Consider the following 15,965-nt stretch of genomic DNA (forward strand, 5'->3'; position numbering starts at 1 on the left):
AATTATTGTAATTCAAATTGTCATGTATCATAATTATTAAACACTAGTCAAAATGGTTTATTTGAATTTATTGACAAAACCTGAGAATTTTTTTGTATTTGACGTTTAAAAATCCTCACATGATAAATGAATGCGTCAAATAGTTAAAAGAGCAAAATTAATGCTCTCACAGTGCGGGATGGTGAATTATTTAAAATTAATGCAAAAATAGCCGATGTAAAATAATTTCCCAGCGAGTTTTCAGTGCTTTGGGACAGACTTCAGTTTATTATGCAGTATAGTTTTTCTGGTTTCGGTTCGTAAAGAAAAATACTCGTATTTTCTTATCCGCGAATTTTTTGCTAATGAAGAGAAAGAGGAATATCATTTTCATGACGGTATAGCAATAATCCCGCAATGCTCTCCGGGTTTTCGTAATTCCCCCATTGTTTTACCTATTTCAGGTGCTAAGAAGTGGTTCTTACGTCGTGAAAAAGTAAATACAGTGGGAAAACATTCCCATGAGTATTCTGCTAATCTATTCCGAGACGTAATGAACTACCATTAAATTATGCGACTGAAATGGCCGCAAAATTTTTACGCAATTTCTGGCTATCTCTCCAGGATCTCGCGGAAAAAAACGAAATTTTCTCGAAAATTAACGGTTTATTATACTTTCTCTCCCATCTCGATTATAGACATAATTTCTTGAAAATTACTCATACTGAGCGCCTCAAAAAGTCGCTATTTGAAGTACAAAAATCATTTAATATAAACGACTAAAATTAACGATGACATATATGTTCAATACACATTTGAGACCAATAAGGTAATGAATATAAAAAATATCTGATATCCATTCGCTCAGATTCATTCATTAATAAGATCGATCATTCCAGTATTAACCAATTATAAGGATGAAGAATAATATTATTTCTCTCAAATACAACAAAACGAACATTATGACTATCCTCCACCTGTTCTTCCACGAAGTTTAGCTTCCATTTTCAATAGGTAACATGAATGATTATTACGAAAAAATCAGTCGTAATCGATGAAAACATTAGAGTTGGAAGTTACGCTGAGAGTGCAGTGTATTTGTTGATAGTGTGTGAACTGGATGAGGTCCTGCAGCATATAAACTGTGATGTGAATGGGATTTAGCACGGGAAAGTTCACTATAACGATCTTGCTCAGGTGGTGCCACGAGTAGGACTGGTCTCAAGGACAATGACTTTCTCGATCCAGCTACACTTTGCGCTTCATTGACGTATCCTGGATTCACTTCACCTGCAAAAAGGAAACATTGATTTTTATTTTAAACAATTTCTACAATTGTTTTCACCGATTAAATTTCAATACTGCGGTACTTTCTACTCAGCGGACTGTGGAATCGTGGGGACGAGGATTTTTGCATTGCGGAATGACCGCCCGTGCATTTATATTTCGCATTATATTATATTAATACGAGAATTAATCATTAATTCAGAATCGAAATAAATAATTTCAAGCTATAAAGTGGATTAAAATTATTTTATTTTTTGTGCCACGTGTTGGGAAATCGCAGAATCATCGCAGATCTTAATAAAATCAGGATATCAATAATAAAATGTTCCCTGAAATCCGATAAAGTAAAATCATATGAAAAGACCTTTCTACAATTACCTTTATACAATGAACCATTATTGAAAGGTTCTGGCTGAAGCCTGACATGTCTCGACGCGAGGATGAAGGCAAGTGCTGCTAGAGTGACAGCATCGAGTGCTGCAATGGCAGCAAGAGGTATGGCCCACCTGATGGCGCATGCCCCTGGATTATACCTGCAATTAATTCATCAAATACAACATGAATCATTAATTTAACGGTTCACAGGGTAATCAACGCAATTAGAATTTTCACAAAACCGGAATAGCATTAAAACAGGGTCCTACCGAGATGCTGAGGCCCCGCAGACAGCTCTGACCGATAGGGAATCCCAACCGAGTGGGTACACTCCAACTCCTGCACCCATGCACACCGCTGAAATTAAAATGGGAAATAAAATTTGTAGGGGGCAAAAAGGGTGAATTGCACAATTTTACGATCATCAGGAAGTGCTTAAATGGCATTATAAACGAAAAAATCTCATCCATAAACCATCGATGTAATTGCAGTCATGGGAGCAGTCTAGTACAGTTTCACACGATTGTAAAAGAATGCAAAAATAAATAACGTTTTTTCCTAGTGGCATTTAGGTGCATCGATAGTTTGCTAAAGAGGGGAGAAGGAAAGGAGATAGGAGGCGAGGTCGGACAGTGAAAGGGGACCAGGAAAATCAACCTCTCTGGATTCTCTCTGTCCTCATGGTTAACTGTAGTTTGTCTCTGCAATACTGTAATTCACCTGAAGTACACACGTGTGTTATACCGATGCCAGTGCAGCTAACGGACATCAAATGAATTTCTTTTTTTACTCAGCACGATGGCGTGGCACCGCAAACTTTGACCACAATCACGTGGGTAATTTCAATAATTTTATGCATAAATTTTCGAAATCAAAATGTCCCTTGCCTCATCGATAATATGCCTGTAATCGAGTGAATGGATTATGCTGGCACAAGATCAGCTTTCACTATTTTCTAATGATCCTGATAAATCAGGATTCCAGAGTTACAAGTGTTTGCACGCATTCGCACCCAAATTTAATCAGTGACATTTTCCTGTTATGACAATATAAGTTATAGTAATAACCCAAATATTCCACATCCGAAAAACAATTCTAAGAATATTTTTATATTTTATACTCTTATTCCCCGAACGCGATCCCGATCGGTGACAGAAAGCATTTCTCCAATTTTTTTATGGAGGAGAATGAATCTAAATACCGATCGATCTGCGAAATTCGAAGTTGGCAATACCGTATGTGTGGAAAGTTCACTGGAGCATTGGTATTCAGAGAACAGGTTCAGGGAAAAGTATTTAGCTAACGCAGAACATCCGCGATTGATCCGTCGGAGAAAAACTTTGAAGGAGTGGGTCAGCGGTAAATTTTGACATCAATTGGCTCGTACCGGTTTGCCCAGTTCGATGAAAATAATCCGGGTAAAATGAGGAAATGAGAGGTGCGTTAAAGACCACATCCATCACTCAAGGAAACATCAAACTTATATTGACCAGGAAATGCAATGAATCCATAATTTTAGTTACGCCTTAGTGGAGTGGAGTGGAGGTAATGCAAGTCTTTTTTTCGGTCTAATGGATGCACTTATGAGGCACATCCACAACAGGCGGAGTGAAAGGAAAACGTTAAACTGACAATGCGTATTAACGACAATAAAACTGATGATGAACAGATGTGATAAATTCCTGAATTGCGTCACTCGTTTTCCGTCACGTTGAGCAGGATGTTTATGTTTTTCCGAGTTTGCATTATGCGCGGTAATTGCGGGAGGATAATGAGGGGGCTAGAATGAGAGGAGTCCGGCTTTCTAATGGAGGAAGAGTTCGTGAAAAGAACGAAATGATGAAAGTCTGATTCATTACAATTAATTGGTCCTCTCGATTGATCCAGATTTCCACCGCAGAAAGTGTCAGGGGTGAAAAATAAATTTGCAATGCGCGCGTAGCAATGGAAAGAGGGCTAATACTAACGAAAATCTAATAAAATTCAGAATGAAAAAAAAAATGTGTCGCAGATTAAATTTTTTTGTTCTAATCCGTTTTCGAGCTGTACTTCAGATTGATTAAATTCCATTGTGTAAGCGGTCGTGGATAATTCCGGTTTTTGGGGAATAAAATTACATTAATTAATTTCTCACCGGACAGGACCTGCATCCATCCACAGATGTAGAATACAGTAGTGCTCTGGCAGAAAAAAAATAGGAGCATTGTGCAAATTGACAGAAGTGCTACTATCACAGCAACACCAACGAGAATGGTACTAGCTCTGAATGGCACATTGGCAATTGTTGACAGATCATCGAGTCTGCCTATACACTCCTCGCCCAGTTCACCTAATAATTAAATAATTTATTTATCCATAGGATACAAATGTAATTCTTCAGATCAATTATATCATTCAATTAATAATTAATCAATGGATCTGGATACTAAAAAAGATTTCATGAAAAGAATATATTTTGTCTTAAATGAATTTCCCACAAGTCATTTAATTTATATGGATTTTTTCTGTTGAGAGAATATACGAAATTACCATTGGCTCCATAACTGCAGCGTGACCATAATCCGAATCTCCCTGGATTCTCGTGCTCCAGATCTCCAATCCACTCTGGTGTGACAAAAGCAACAACGCCGATAATCGCATAACATATCGTAAATATACCCCACAAAACTCCTATAGCTTTTGAATTGCGGATGTAATTCGTTGCGTACATGTGCGATGACTCTACATATTCAATTTTCGAGCCCATTGTGATTTCAAATCCTGAAATATCAAACATTATCGTAATTTAAGGAAATGCACGAATGGTTTCATGCAAGATTGAATGCTACAGACAATAAAATTTTACTTTTCACACTCCGTTGACCCACTAATTCATTTCATTCATTTTATCGTGATTCTGTCATGTATTAATTGTCCACGCTCATTTAAACTTCCAATTATGATTTGACATTTGATGCTATGAAGACGTCATCCATTCTCAATCCAGTAGATAAAAGTAATCGTTGTGTAACGAGCATAATTACCTTCACTTTGAATTATCAGTGATTGAAATTTTTCCTTAATTTTTTCAAATTATTGCAGATTTCTGAGTGTTGATGAGTCAAAGGTTCGCCGGTGTGTCTCCATTATCCATTGAAAACCCAGATGTTGAATCCACTGGAGTGATAATCACCGAATTTCAACAGAAAGTGCACAATAGCACCGATTGCCTCACCAAATCTAATCACTCCCGAAGAATGCGATTTAAATCGATTTAACATTCGTTGGGGAATAGGAATGAGTGAACAATATGTTGTCAACACTGCGGGGTTTTGTATCGATAGTGGCAAAAATAATTTTCACGTGTCCGTCCGAACGATGTGATGCACCACAGTGAAATGCAGAGGCGAATAAACCGCTCGTATTACCAGTCGTATTTCGTTCTACAGAATAATATGTCTAAAATAATACGTTGTGCGTTATAAAGAGGACAAACACTTGAGAAACTGCAGCACAATTATATTCAAGATGGCTGAAGCCAGGTAAGAGACAGGAGATTGCTGCCAGGCCAGGTAAGAAGTGTAGGAAAACAGGGAAAGGTGGGGGCCCACCTGAATGGGGCCTTGCACGGGTCCCTGAGAGTTCATTTACAGTGGCGGGGATAAACCGCGAGAATTATAGCGCCTTCGCGGAGGTGGGATAGACCTTCGCTCTTTTTCATTAATATGGATTTGGCATTTATCTTTAACCCCGGGAGCTCTTCAATTATTCGGTAAAGAGAAGGATTGTACTTTAAGTCGTTGCTTCATTACAAAGAATTAAAGATTTTCTTTTCAGTTGAAGAGAGGAACTTCACGTGCATGGAAAAAAAACATAATGGGAAAAGAGGAAATAAAACTTTCTTCTATGGAGAGTTTTCCCAATTGTTCTTTTGATGCATAACTTTTAAAAAACTGCAACTGGTGTTTTGACTTCTCTTGGATTTGAACAATTATTTTATGGACAATCGTAAGGATGTATTCTCGATGAAAAATGATTGGAAGACACTACATTAAAGTATACGAGTTTGAGTCAGTGTTTTTTTACGATTTAAAATCATTTCCGGTCATGAAAAGTTTAATCTCTGCAAAGTTTGTAGGAAATATATTTTTTTTTAAATAAAGATTTAGACCTACGATGTAGATGGCACCACTTCCGCTGTCTTGCTCGGTTGAAATAGTAGATATCTGTAAGGGGAAATCCATATTGGTTGGTAAGCCAAATCCTAACCTGAATTTTTATTTAAGCTGCTTACATTAGACCCCAACCTGTGTGCTGTCAGTTTCCAGTGACAACCACGAAAAAAAATCCTAACAATATCTCTACGTAATCGGGCGTACTAATGCGGAATCCTATTATTTGCATTTTTAATCGGTAAGTCAAAGAAAAATAATTGAACAACTGTCATTGTGTATTTCATGAACTCTATATACAAATTATAAATATGACACAGTTGTTCGTTAGGATCTCGCTCTAGTTTGTGTTCAGTCGCACAAATTCACGAGATCGATTGGCGATTCTACAGTGTCAATCCAAGAAGTCATATTGACAGTCTTCCTGAAGAGGAGCCTGACAAACTGAAAGGGGCAAAGTGGAAAATCATGGAGACATTTAATTGGTTGTACGACGTTGCCCCTGCGTTTCCCGTCAACGGTGCTAAGGTAGAATTTATTAATTCTGGCCCCAAATGACTTGCGATGATATCTGATTAACTCAATTGGCAATTATTATCTGTTCACAGATCACCGTAATTCATGAGCCATCAGTATTTTATTCTACTTTACTTGAGAGATGCAAGAAAGCTGAGAGGAGAATATCCCTGGCATCCCTTTATTTGGGTACTCAAAAATTAGAGGGGGATTTGGTAGGTTGGTATGTGCATTGTTTCATCAATGTCATAATTATGCCATGAAAATTTTATTTCATTTACTTTACGACTAAATTTTGAAAGTTTGCTTCATTTCCGTTTCCAAATCCTTAATCCGTTTTGGCAGTAAATTTGCTGAGTATTCTGGTTCTCTGTGAAATTACTAATTGAATCATCCAACAAAAGTTCAATAAGACAGTAATTAAATAAACTCAGTAAATCATTTTGTCTAGGTGAAAGCAATAAAGACTTCGATGGACTGTACAAATGGTGCCGTCAAGATCAATATTCTTTTGGATTACATGAGAGGATCTCGAGGTAAAGTCAACTCTCGGACAATGCTCCTTCCACTGCTCGATGGAAAGTCCAGTGAAAATTGTAAATTATTCTTTTATCACACACCTCAACTGCGAGGAATATCAAAAGCAGTCATACCTCATCGATTCAATGAATTAATTGGTCTTCAGCACATGAAGATCTACATTTGCGACGATTCTCTAATTATCAGTGGGTGAGTCACTGGCTTTTTTCTTTTCATATCCCACAGAACTCATAATAATTCATTCAATATTCTCCTCAGAGCGAATCTCAGTAACGATTATTTTACAAATCGTCAAGATCGTTATTTTCTCATTGAAGACTGCAAAGACCTCTGTGACTTTTACGATGAATTAATACGGAGAGTTTCCGAGTTCAGTTTTCGTCTGATGCCTGGAGATATCATGTCTTACACCTCTCAATCAATAGACCATCCTCTAAAAGGTTCAGCCCGGACGTTCAAACGGACTGTGCGAGAGAAAATTACGACTTTATGTGCGAACGCCCTCGAAGTGTCTAATGTCTCCAAACGTGCCGGTGAGAACTATTTTCTTCTTGATCTTACTATCGACCCCATTTTATAGCTTTCTCAATAGGAAAATGCTCTTTTAAAAAATTAATTGCTTCCTTTGACTCAGGCATCGTTGATTGTGTTGTGATTGTGGGTTTATTTCACGTCTAAACCCCAGGTTTTATCCTTTAGATTCGGATACATGGATTTTCCCTTTGATCCAAATGGGCCTGTTCAACATTCGTCAGGATAGTGAAGTGACATTGAAGCTGTTTAAATCGGCCCCTCCAAGATCTCTCCTCCGAATTGCAACGAGTTACTTAAACTTAACATCAGAATACGCAAACGCATTGATTCGAGATTGTAAAGGTAGTTGCGAGCTCCTCACAGCGCATCCCACTGCTAATGGATTTTTCGGGGCGAAAGGGATAGCTGGAGGTATTCCAGCAGCGTACACACTCATTGAGAAGTCGTTCTTCAAAAAAGTTGAAAGGATGGGTTTGGATGATCGAATAAAATTGAGAGAATACATTCGTCCCGGATGGACATATCATGCCAAAGGTCTTTGGTACACTCTTCCCAATCACGAGAGGCCTTGCTTTACTCTCGTTGGTTCTTCGAATTTCGGTATGAGGACATTCATTCAGTATTAGTTTAATTCCTCACTGATAGGTTTTTGAAAATGAAACTACCATTAGAAAAAAATGATCTAATTGAATGACTTGCATTATTATTCATCGTTACATTACATTTCTTTATGATAAAATAATCTCCGAATAATGTTTTAATGAATCAATTATAACAGAACGATGGCTCTGCTAGGACAATTGATTTATTCATAACAATAATTCATCATTGGGTGATTTCAGGGTACAGATCAGTCAAACGAGACCTCGAGTGCCAAATAGCCCTATTAACACAAAATAAAAATCTTCAGGAAGCCCTGGAGCAGGAGCACTATCGTTTGTACAAGAAGTCTGAACCCGTTACCAATAAAACATTCAGTCAACGTGATAGAATTCCACCCACTTGGGTCTGTGCTGTAGCGACATTATTTCGCTATTGGTTTTAAACTAAACGAATGCCAACATTAGACAATTTTTACCATCCAACCAAAGCAATAAAATGCTCTATTACGAGAGAACGAACGCTAATTTAATTCACCACTGCTTAAATTTCTAAATTTCCCCTTTCTTTCCTTCTAGTAAAGACTAACGTAACTTTTACTTTGCTTGTAAATGCGCGCGTTTGCCGTACGAACCAATCAGGCCGCATGATAGTTCTGTGTCGCCGAAAGACCAACTGAAATTCTTCATAACATAACCTTGTAATTCAGACCATTCACAAATTGCGAGAGCAGGTGTAATCGTTCCAGTTATATTCCACTCTAAAAAGGTAAACCCATTATCTTATAATTGATACGAACTTTTTTATTAATTCTAAACTGATCGGAAATGAATTTACATGCAAGTCTGGGTATTTTATTTCTATTTTCAGATATTCATGAATTATCATCCGTTGGTCGGTATCAATTAAAAAGTCATTGTCTTCGAGGGTTGAAACATAAGGTGCAACGATTAACTTTCGCCACACATATTGAGCAACATTTATAAAACAAAAATAATGCTGATAAGAACAAAGTGGAATGGAATTCATAACCATAGAGCAACGTCCACGAATTCAGTCGTGCAATGTTTTTATGTCAACGAAGCATTCTACAGAATCACGTGAAATCAAGTTGAGCCTGAAAAACAACTCAATTGGCCTAAAAATTTTTAACAATTGTTTTGACATCGATCTTCAATCATTAATGGTTATACCAGAATCATTGTCGTCGTTGAGTATAACAGATAAGTGGATATCGTTCAGGTTACAATCTAGTCCAGTTGACTCAAAAGTTGGCACATTTTCAACAGAAGTCATTGATTCTCAAAAGTTAGAGAGGGAAATTTCAATAGCTACAGAGATGCCAGAGATTCAATTACCTCCAAAGAATACTCAATTATCGCTAGTATGTAATTGTTGTAAAAATATTCTTACTAAATCTGATATTATTTTTGAGAGAGTACTTCCATTACCGAGTGATGATTGTGATCCGTCTCAGTGGTTTTGTTGTTCACACACTGGAGATGATTTAAATATAAAGACATTATTGCAACCACGTGACAAAGATTTTTTCTATGGCTCTCATTACTGTATTTTGAATAGAAATATCTTTTTGGACAAGTACAAAGTTTTTGGAGAAGATGTTGTGTGTAACAGATGTTTAACAGTACTGGGTAACGACGATTCTAATTTTGGGAATGCTATTAAATTTTGGAATTGTTCCTTACAATTTACAGTGGAGTCCTTACCATCCATCTATTCTAATCAAACTAGTCCGTGGATTGACTTTAAAGCAGCTTTTCTACACTGCATTAGCGATGATATATTTAATAGCGAGATTAATTTTCTTGCTGTCGAACAAAATCGTCAATATTTATTAATTATCAAACCAATGGAGAAAAATCTTTGCCTTCTTACAGAGTCACTCTCATCCAAATCGAATAAAATTACATTAGATAAAAAATTAGTTACAAAGGTTTTGTATAGGTACGAAAAATCACAGTGCTCTGTGAAAAACAAAAACTCAGATGTGAGAATTTGTAGGATAAGTGTTAGAAGTATAACTGCAGGTATTGATAATTTAGTACTGTCATCTCAGAGAATTGCATCGATTTATCGTAAGATAGAACCAGACTATCACGTTGGTTACATACTATAATTGAAAAAATAATCGTAGCTTGTGCGAATTATGTTTCTCATATTTTTCTATTCTCTATTTATACAATTACAGAAAAAATATATTTTCTAAAATTTTCAACTTGTTTTTTTTTCCCTCTTTCATAATCGATCTCATATCTATTTTCATATGGTTAGTTCTAGATTATACAACAAATTCACCCATGCCAGATTCCCTAGAAGATTCAATGAAATAAGAAGTGTTTGTAATTTTTTTCCTCCGTAAACATTACATGTCATTGTCACCAGTTAATATTGTAGGTGACATTAAAAGATTCAGAACTTATCTGCTAAGACACATGTCATCGAATTATTTGTATTAAACTACGGATGAATATCAGTGATCTAATACCATTTGTCACCCCCCCCCCCCATCTTTCGATTAATCTCTCCATTGAGAAATATCCAGTATATGCTCAGTTAGGCCGCGAATTATTCATGAGAATTCGTGGGTACAGGCATTAGGCGAATTAGAAGCACTGTTGAAGTGATCACTGAACCAAATTTGTTGCCGATCTCAATCTATTGGCGAGTGGAGTCATGTATACCCAACCACCATCATTAGTTTCCTTGAAAAACTGTAACATAGTGAAAAATGTTATATTATTATAAATAAAAAAATTGGAGAGCAGCACACAGTGGAATACAACAGGTATAGGTTTTTTTGCCGTTGTGATGGCCGCAACAATTCATTAGTGATCCCTTCCCATTTTTATAGTATTCACTGATTATATTGTCTCACATTTTTTTATCCTCATTATTTTAGATAACCACAAGGACAAATAAACCTTTGATTCTCATGAATATCGGTAAAACAAAGGAAAAATATTTCAAGGACAGAATAATTACTTTGGTTTCCCACGAAGCATTATTTTCTTTTCTTATTCTCGCTTCATCTCGTTGTTTCTGTTCAATAAGACACTTGGCAGCAGTTGCTCTATCCATATCATTAATCTTCAGTCCAACAGTCACCTCCCTCCACACTTTTCTCGACTCATACTCCTCCTGTTCACTCACTGGTTTCACCAGCTTTTTATCAACCGGAATTTTTGTCACGTCAGCAAACAGCTCAGTTCTCTATGAAAAAAATTTCAATAAAATCGTTAACAACAGTCAGTTATTAAAAAAACAATATAAAATAACCAATAAGTACCCCATCGCTCCATTTAGCTTCCAAAGATCCACTCCACTCTCCATTGATGCAGAGGAATGGTTTTTTCTCCCCTGGATGCGTCACCTGACAAGAAATTCTATTCTTCTTTCCTCCATAAAATGGTTTTGTCAAAAACTCAACAGTCGCTTGATATCCAGTCTGAGCACATGTAATAGTAGCTGTCCCTCCCAATTCAATCCATGGTACAGTGAGTATTGATCTACCATAACCATTTGGAAATGTCAATACATACTCTTCACCATACTCTAAAACATTGACCCAGCCTTTTCCAATATTATGCACCCCAATGCTAAGACCCAAAAATTTACTCTTTGTCCATACATGAGCATTGAAACTAATTTTTTTAGCATAATGCTCGGCATAAAATGCACTAACTGGTGGATGATGTGAAACCTGTTCAGCAATAAAACATAGTTGATTATCGGAACACCATGGTACAGGTCCTTCTCTCGTAGTACTTTCACTCTGAGGAATCGTGGATTGTTTCGAATTTTCAGCTGCCAAGTCCCAATGACATCTAAAAATCTCACCGAGAACCGGATTGTAGGGCTTTTTAGCTACACCAGACTTCCTTCCAGCGTGGAAACTGCAGAGATACCATCTTACCACTTGTACCATACGCTCCTTGGGTGTTGGCATGTCTGCTATACTGTTTTAATGAAATTACTAATTAGAATCCGCACTCAGAATATTTTTTAATCACGAACACACCATTTTCATGCTCCGGAAAAAATGGTAAATTAATTAAGCTCCTCACACAAGTGATGTGCCTGTTTTGTGTGTCAGTGTACGATGTAACTGGGTCAATTACCTGATAAAATGATTGGGATGTGCAAAGTAATCTGCATACATCTCGAGAAGTGATCTGCGCTCGAGTATAAATGTAGGCAGAGCTACTTTTGTTAAATCCATTCCAATTTTCACTTGTGACAGCAGGTGAGTCACCACTGAGCCATGGCTCTCCATCGAGTCCACTAGAAATTTATCACATAATTCATGCTAATTAATTTTTTCAATTTTCAATCACATCATTCATTAGATATATTTCTAATAATTACCCTCTGGCTCACTCTCCTCCTCGTAAAGTGCTGTAAAATAATAAATATCGATCAGAATAATGTAAAAAGAGAAAATGAAAAAAAATTATGAAAGGGTGGATCCATCTATATTTAGAATGCTCTGATACTCACAGGTGGCTGCATCCAAACTAATCATTATTAACGTTATTCGAATCACGCCAAGTTAAAAATCGTAAAAATATGTTTATTTGAATTTTACACTTCCTCTTCACGTGATGTTTTCATTTGTTTATGAAAAAATTTCAGTCTAATGGCCTCGTGCACGAGTAGACTATCACTATTGACTATTGTAATTGACCACATTTTATTGTATATTTTTTTACTACTTGAGTTGTGATAGAGTCTCTTCATTTTATCTATCGAAAAACAAACAAATAACTGGTGGGAGAGAATAGTTCTCCTGAGAGAAATAATCTCACTGGCGGAGGTGAAATTTTTGTCACCAGTGCGCAACGGAGGAGCCAGTATTGTCTATATATACATATATTATACTGAGATTGTATATATAGGCGAACCGTGAATAAAACTAATCAATACAATGACGCATCGGTAATGTCGAGCATGACTCTATCAGCAAAATAAACATATTTACGTTAAAGATTCACTCTTTTCCGCTACTATTTTTTTGCGATTAACAAGCTTACTTTTCCTGATTGAAAAAATTCTTTTCCATTTTTCCTGGAATATTATTATGTCAAGAAACAAGCCAATCCTTGTTCTCGTCTTACAGGAAAATCTATTTAACTCTCATGGGCGGTCCTACTGAGTAGCATTTTTTAAACATAAAACAGCTTTTAAACAATTATTCTTCAAGAGATCAAAATTTTCATGCACCATGACATTCAAAAGAATCATGTATTTTTGATAAATTTCCGTTTTATCTATGACCTGAACCTATGTTACTTCTTTCAATTCGAGTGACATGGGATGTCTTATAAAACAACAATTAATAAAAATGCAAATTATAAATGATTAACATACCGTCGTAATCCACGGAGCCGTCCGTTTTAACAGGTGGCTGTGACTGCGATAACTGCCTCCGATATTCATTGCTGTCAGCCTCCGAAGTTGTCTGCAGACGTTTGTCCTTTTCACTGTCACAACGGCTGCAAATAAAATAATATGAGGAATCCTGTCACTGAAAATAATTCATTAAAATAAGGTCAATTAATATTTAGATACTCGGGAAAATGAGTCTGGACAGTTGTGGGAGTTGATATGTCGTCAGCTGCGTCGAAATAGTCTTCATCCTCGTCGGATGAGGAGTATGAAAATTCAGGCACAGGGAGATCCTTGGGGAGATTCGATGATACACGAAGCTCCATACATTCTGAGCCTACTTCTATACCTGTTTGTACTGCTGATTCAGGTTCTTCTCTAGCTGAAAATCGATATGACTGGATTTTAGGGAAGACGCAAAAGATAACGAGTGAACCCCTCAAATGAATGAAGGAGAATCCCTGTATCGTAACGATTTGATGTGGGGGAGGGGGGGGAGGAATATTGATGCTAAAGGACATATTTATTCAGTTACAAAGTTCTTGGAAATCACTCCGCCTCTTTAAATGGAATATTAAAATGGGTTTTATTGAATCTATGATTCGGCTAATAAAATTACCATGAGTCAGCGTTGGCGTTGTAATACAAGTACTGAGTGACGCATCAGTTGGCCCCCGGTAAATACCATTAACAGGTATGGCAGTATTCTAAGCAAAAGAATCGTGTGAATTACGCCAGATACATATTGAATGGAACAGAAAAATGCTGATTGATTGCAATTTACCTTCGCTATTTGCAATTGCACAATCGTATGTTTAACAGAATTTAGGACAGCATTGGCCTGTGTCAGTATAGCTGCATACTTTTGTTTCTTATCTTCCTCGGCATCATTAAAATTCTTCTCTTTATCTTCGATTAATTTTATTTGATCGATCAGTAATTGAAGGTAGGCATCGGCTTCAGCCACTTTGCGATCGAAATCTTGTTTGGGAGGTGATTTTTTTGGATCCCAACGCTGGAATGAGGAATATTTAATCATCAAAATTATGGTGACACGTATATGAGACGAGAATGAAGGCTCATGCCAGGTATATGTAATAATTACGGCGTGGGAATGTCGCAAAATCGTGTCCTCCAGAGCACGCACCCAGCGTTCACGCTCTTCACCATTTCTCGTTTGAAAGTGAAATGTTTTTGGGTCATCTTTAGACGATGACGTTGTTATCGTGAATGTGCTGTCATCCTCATCGTCAATACCGATTACCGCACCACGAAGTCTAACACAGCCACGACGAGCACCTCTCATCATTTTTTCTTTACTCTAGAATTATACAATGAAATTCTGACATTTATTTGTTTGATGCCATATACAGTAGCGGAGAGTCAATAACTTTTGGCAGGATTCCATAACCCTTTACCCATTAACACTACCGTCCAAGCAAAACAACAAATATTAATAAATACTTCGAGATTAAGAAGATAGTACAATAGATAAAAATGTTGACTACCGTGTAATAAGAGAGTAATCCAGCGTTATCATCCAGTACGAACCACCGATATTGCCACCCATTAACAACATTTGTCCATTTACTCAATGAACCCTCCATCGTTGACATTCGATAAACCCTGAATTATTTATATTCTTTCTGCACTTATCAATCAATAGATTCGCTTCGATAGCACAACTCGAGCCACTTTATGAACCGAAGAGACTAATTTTATGGAGTCGTCCAAAATAAAAATGCCGAATCACTAATGACTTTTGTTGATATCTTGCTCAAATTCATCAGCAAACAGTCGATCGATGGAACAACGCAGAAATCCTGTTGAAGTAGAGGAGTAAAGTGCACAGGTGGGGGTTTCCGTGATGAAATGATTTATTGCATTGGTTAAATTGACGAATTCTACTCAAACTGTTCACTTAACTACTTCCACCTTCGGCACTAGGGCCTTTGACATCTTTTTCCAACCATCAAGTCTCAGACAAGAGTGAGGTTATGTTTCTACGACGCCATCTGCTGGATCACAAAAATGGAGGGACCGTCAGTTATCTTTGGAATTTTGACCCAATAAGACACACACAGCTGAATAACACCATAAAAAATGATTGCATAAATAGTTACAAGCACATGTTTGTCAGTGAGGTTCTGAGTATAAAAAGGTAAGTTCAATGTCATTTGTCTGTTTTTAATTCCGATTGTTCCCTACAACAAACTTTTCTATTTTGAAATAACTATGTTGCGAATATTGTGAGGAAAATGCAATGTCATTTCACTCTGTGCATTTTTTTCTGCAAATAATAATGAGTCTGAGCCGAAGATTTTGAGAAAAACCGACCCAGAACTCGTTGTCACATTTTGAGATAATAATTCCCTCATTTTATTAGTTATTTGCAACGAAGAATTCGATGCAAGCGTAATCCTCATTATCTTTTAATTGCCATATGCTTCATGAAGTCCTCAACACTGAATCAACATGATTCAAAAGAAGGATTAGACTTCACTTCGGATTAGTGCAGTAGACATTACAAAAGCTCCACACACATGGACAAATGCATATGAGGCATATAACCCATAT

At 36.8% G+C, this 15,965-nt stretch overlaps 4 protein-coding genes across 10 annotated transcripts; 2 read left to right on the forward strand and 2 right to left on the reverse strand.

Moving 5' to 3' along the window:
• Positions 1–625: 625 nt before the first annotated feature.
• Tmhs (Tetraspan membrane protein in hair cell stereocilia) lies at positions 626–4,804 on the reverse strand. Of its 2 annotated transcripts, none has more exons than XM_064124833.1 (6): positions 4,665–4,804; positions 4,171–4,401; positions 3,776–3,970; positions 1,911–1,998; positions 1,645–1,799; positions 626–1,269 (listed from the first exon to the last, which is right to left on the reverse strand). In XM_064124833.1, the coding sequence occupies exons 2-6, from the start codon at positions 4,385–4,387 to the stop codon at positions 1,043–1,045; spliced, it is 882 nt and encodes a 293-aa protein (XP_063980903.1). In that variant the 5' UTR covers positions 4,388–4,401; positions 4,665–4,804; the 3' UTR covers positions 626–1,042. The 2 variants fall into 2 exon arrangements, with proteins under 2 accessions (XP_063980903.1, XP_063980904.1); XM_064124834.1 differs by lacking the exon at positions 4,665–4,804 and adding an exon at positions 4,487–4,650.
• A 689-nt stretch (positions 4,805–5,493) lies between these two features.
• LOC135164454 (CDP-diacylglycerol--glycerol-3-phosphate 3-phosphatidyltransferase, mitochondrial) lies at positions 5,494–8,499 on the forward strand. Of its 5 annotated transcripts, none has more exons than XM_064124813.1 (9): positions 5,551–5,690; positions 5,784–5,872; positions 5,942–6,033; positions 6,113–6,320; positions 6,401–6,523; positions 6,760–7,037; positions 7,107–7,381; positions 7,548–7,982; positions 8,225–8,499. In XM_064124813.1, exons 3-9 carry the CDS (start codon positions 6,002–6,004, stop codon positions 8,425–8,427), a joined length of 1,554 nt encoding a protein of 517 aa, XP_063980883.1. In that variant the 5' UTR covers positions 5,551–5,690; positions 5,784–5,872; positions 5,942–6,001; the 3' UTR covers positions 8,428–8,499. The 5 variants fall into 5 exon arrangements, with proteins under 5 accessions (XP_063980881.1, XP_063980883.1, XP_063980884.1 ...); XM_064124814.1 differs by having other exon boundaries at positions 5,784–5,868; XM_064124811.1 differs by lacking the exon at positions 5,784–5,872 and having other exon boundaries at positions 5,494–5,628; positions 5,907–6,033.
• A 501-nt stretch (positions 8,500–9,000) lies between these two features.
• LOC135164460 (uncharacterized) lies at positions 9,001–10,218 on the forward strand. The gene has a single exon (XM_064124832.1). It carries the CDS (start codon positions 9,001–9,003, stop codon positions 10,117–10,119), a length of 1,119 nt encoding a protein of 372 aa, XP_063980902.1. The 3' UTR covers positions 10,120–10,218.
• LOC135164449 (oxysterol-binding protein-related protein 9) lies at positions 10,139–15,345 on the reverse strand. Of its 2 annotated transcripts, XM_064124805.1 has the most exons (11): positions 14,897–15,342; positions 14,494–14,709; positions 14,173–14,403; positions 14,008–14,095; positions 13,572–13,770; positions 13,371–13,495; positions 12,369–12,398; positions 12,122–12,284; positions 11,290–11,959; positions 10,986–11,213; positions 10,139–10,714 (listed from the first exon to the last, which is right to left on the reverse strand). In XM_064124805.1, exons 1-11 carry the CDS (start codon positions 15,002–15,004, stop codon positions 10,628–10,630), a joined length of 2,145 nt encoding a protein of 714 aa, XP_063980875.1. In that variant the 5' UTR covers positions 15,005–15,342; the 3' UTR covers positions 10,139–10,627. The 2 variants fall into 2 exon arrangements, with proteins under 2 accessions (XP_063980875.1, XP_063980874.1); XM_064124804.1 differs by having other exon boundaries at positions 14,173–14,709; positions 14,897–15,345.
• Positions 15,346–15,965: the final 620 nt, after the last annotated feature.

The sequence above is a fragment of the Diachasmimorpha longicaudata genome, chromosome 7 (assembly GCF_034640455.1).
Source record: "Diachasmimorpha longicaudata isolate KC_UGA_2023 chromosome 7, iyDiaLong2, whole genome shotgun sequence".
Lineage (NCBI taxonomy): Eukaryota > Metazoa > Arthropoda > Insecta > Hymenoptera > Braconidae > Diachasmimorpha > Diachasmimorpha longicaudata.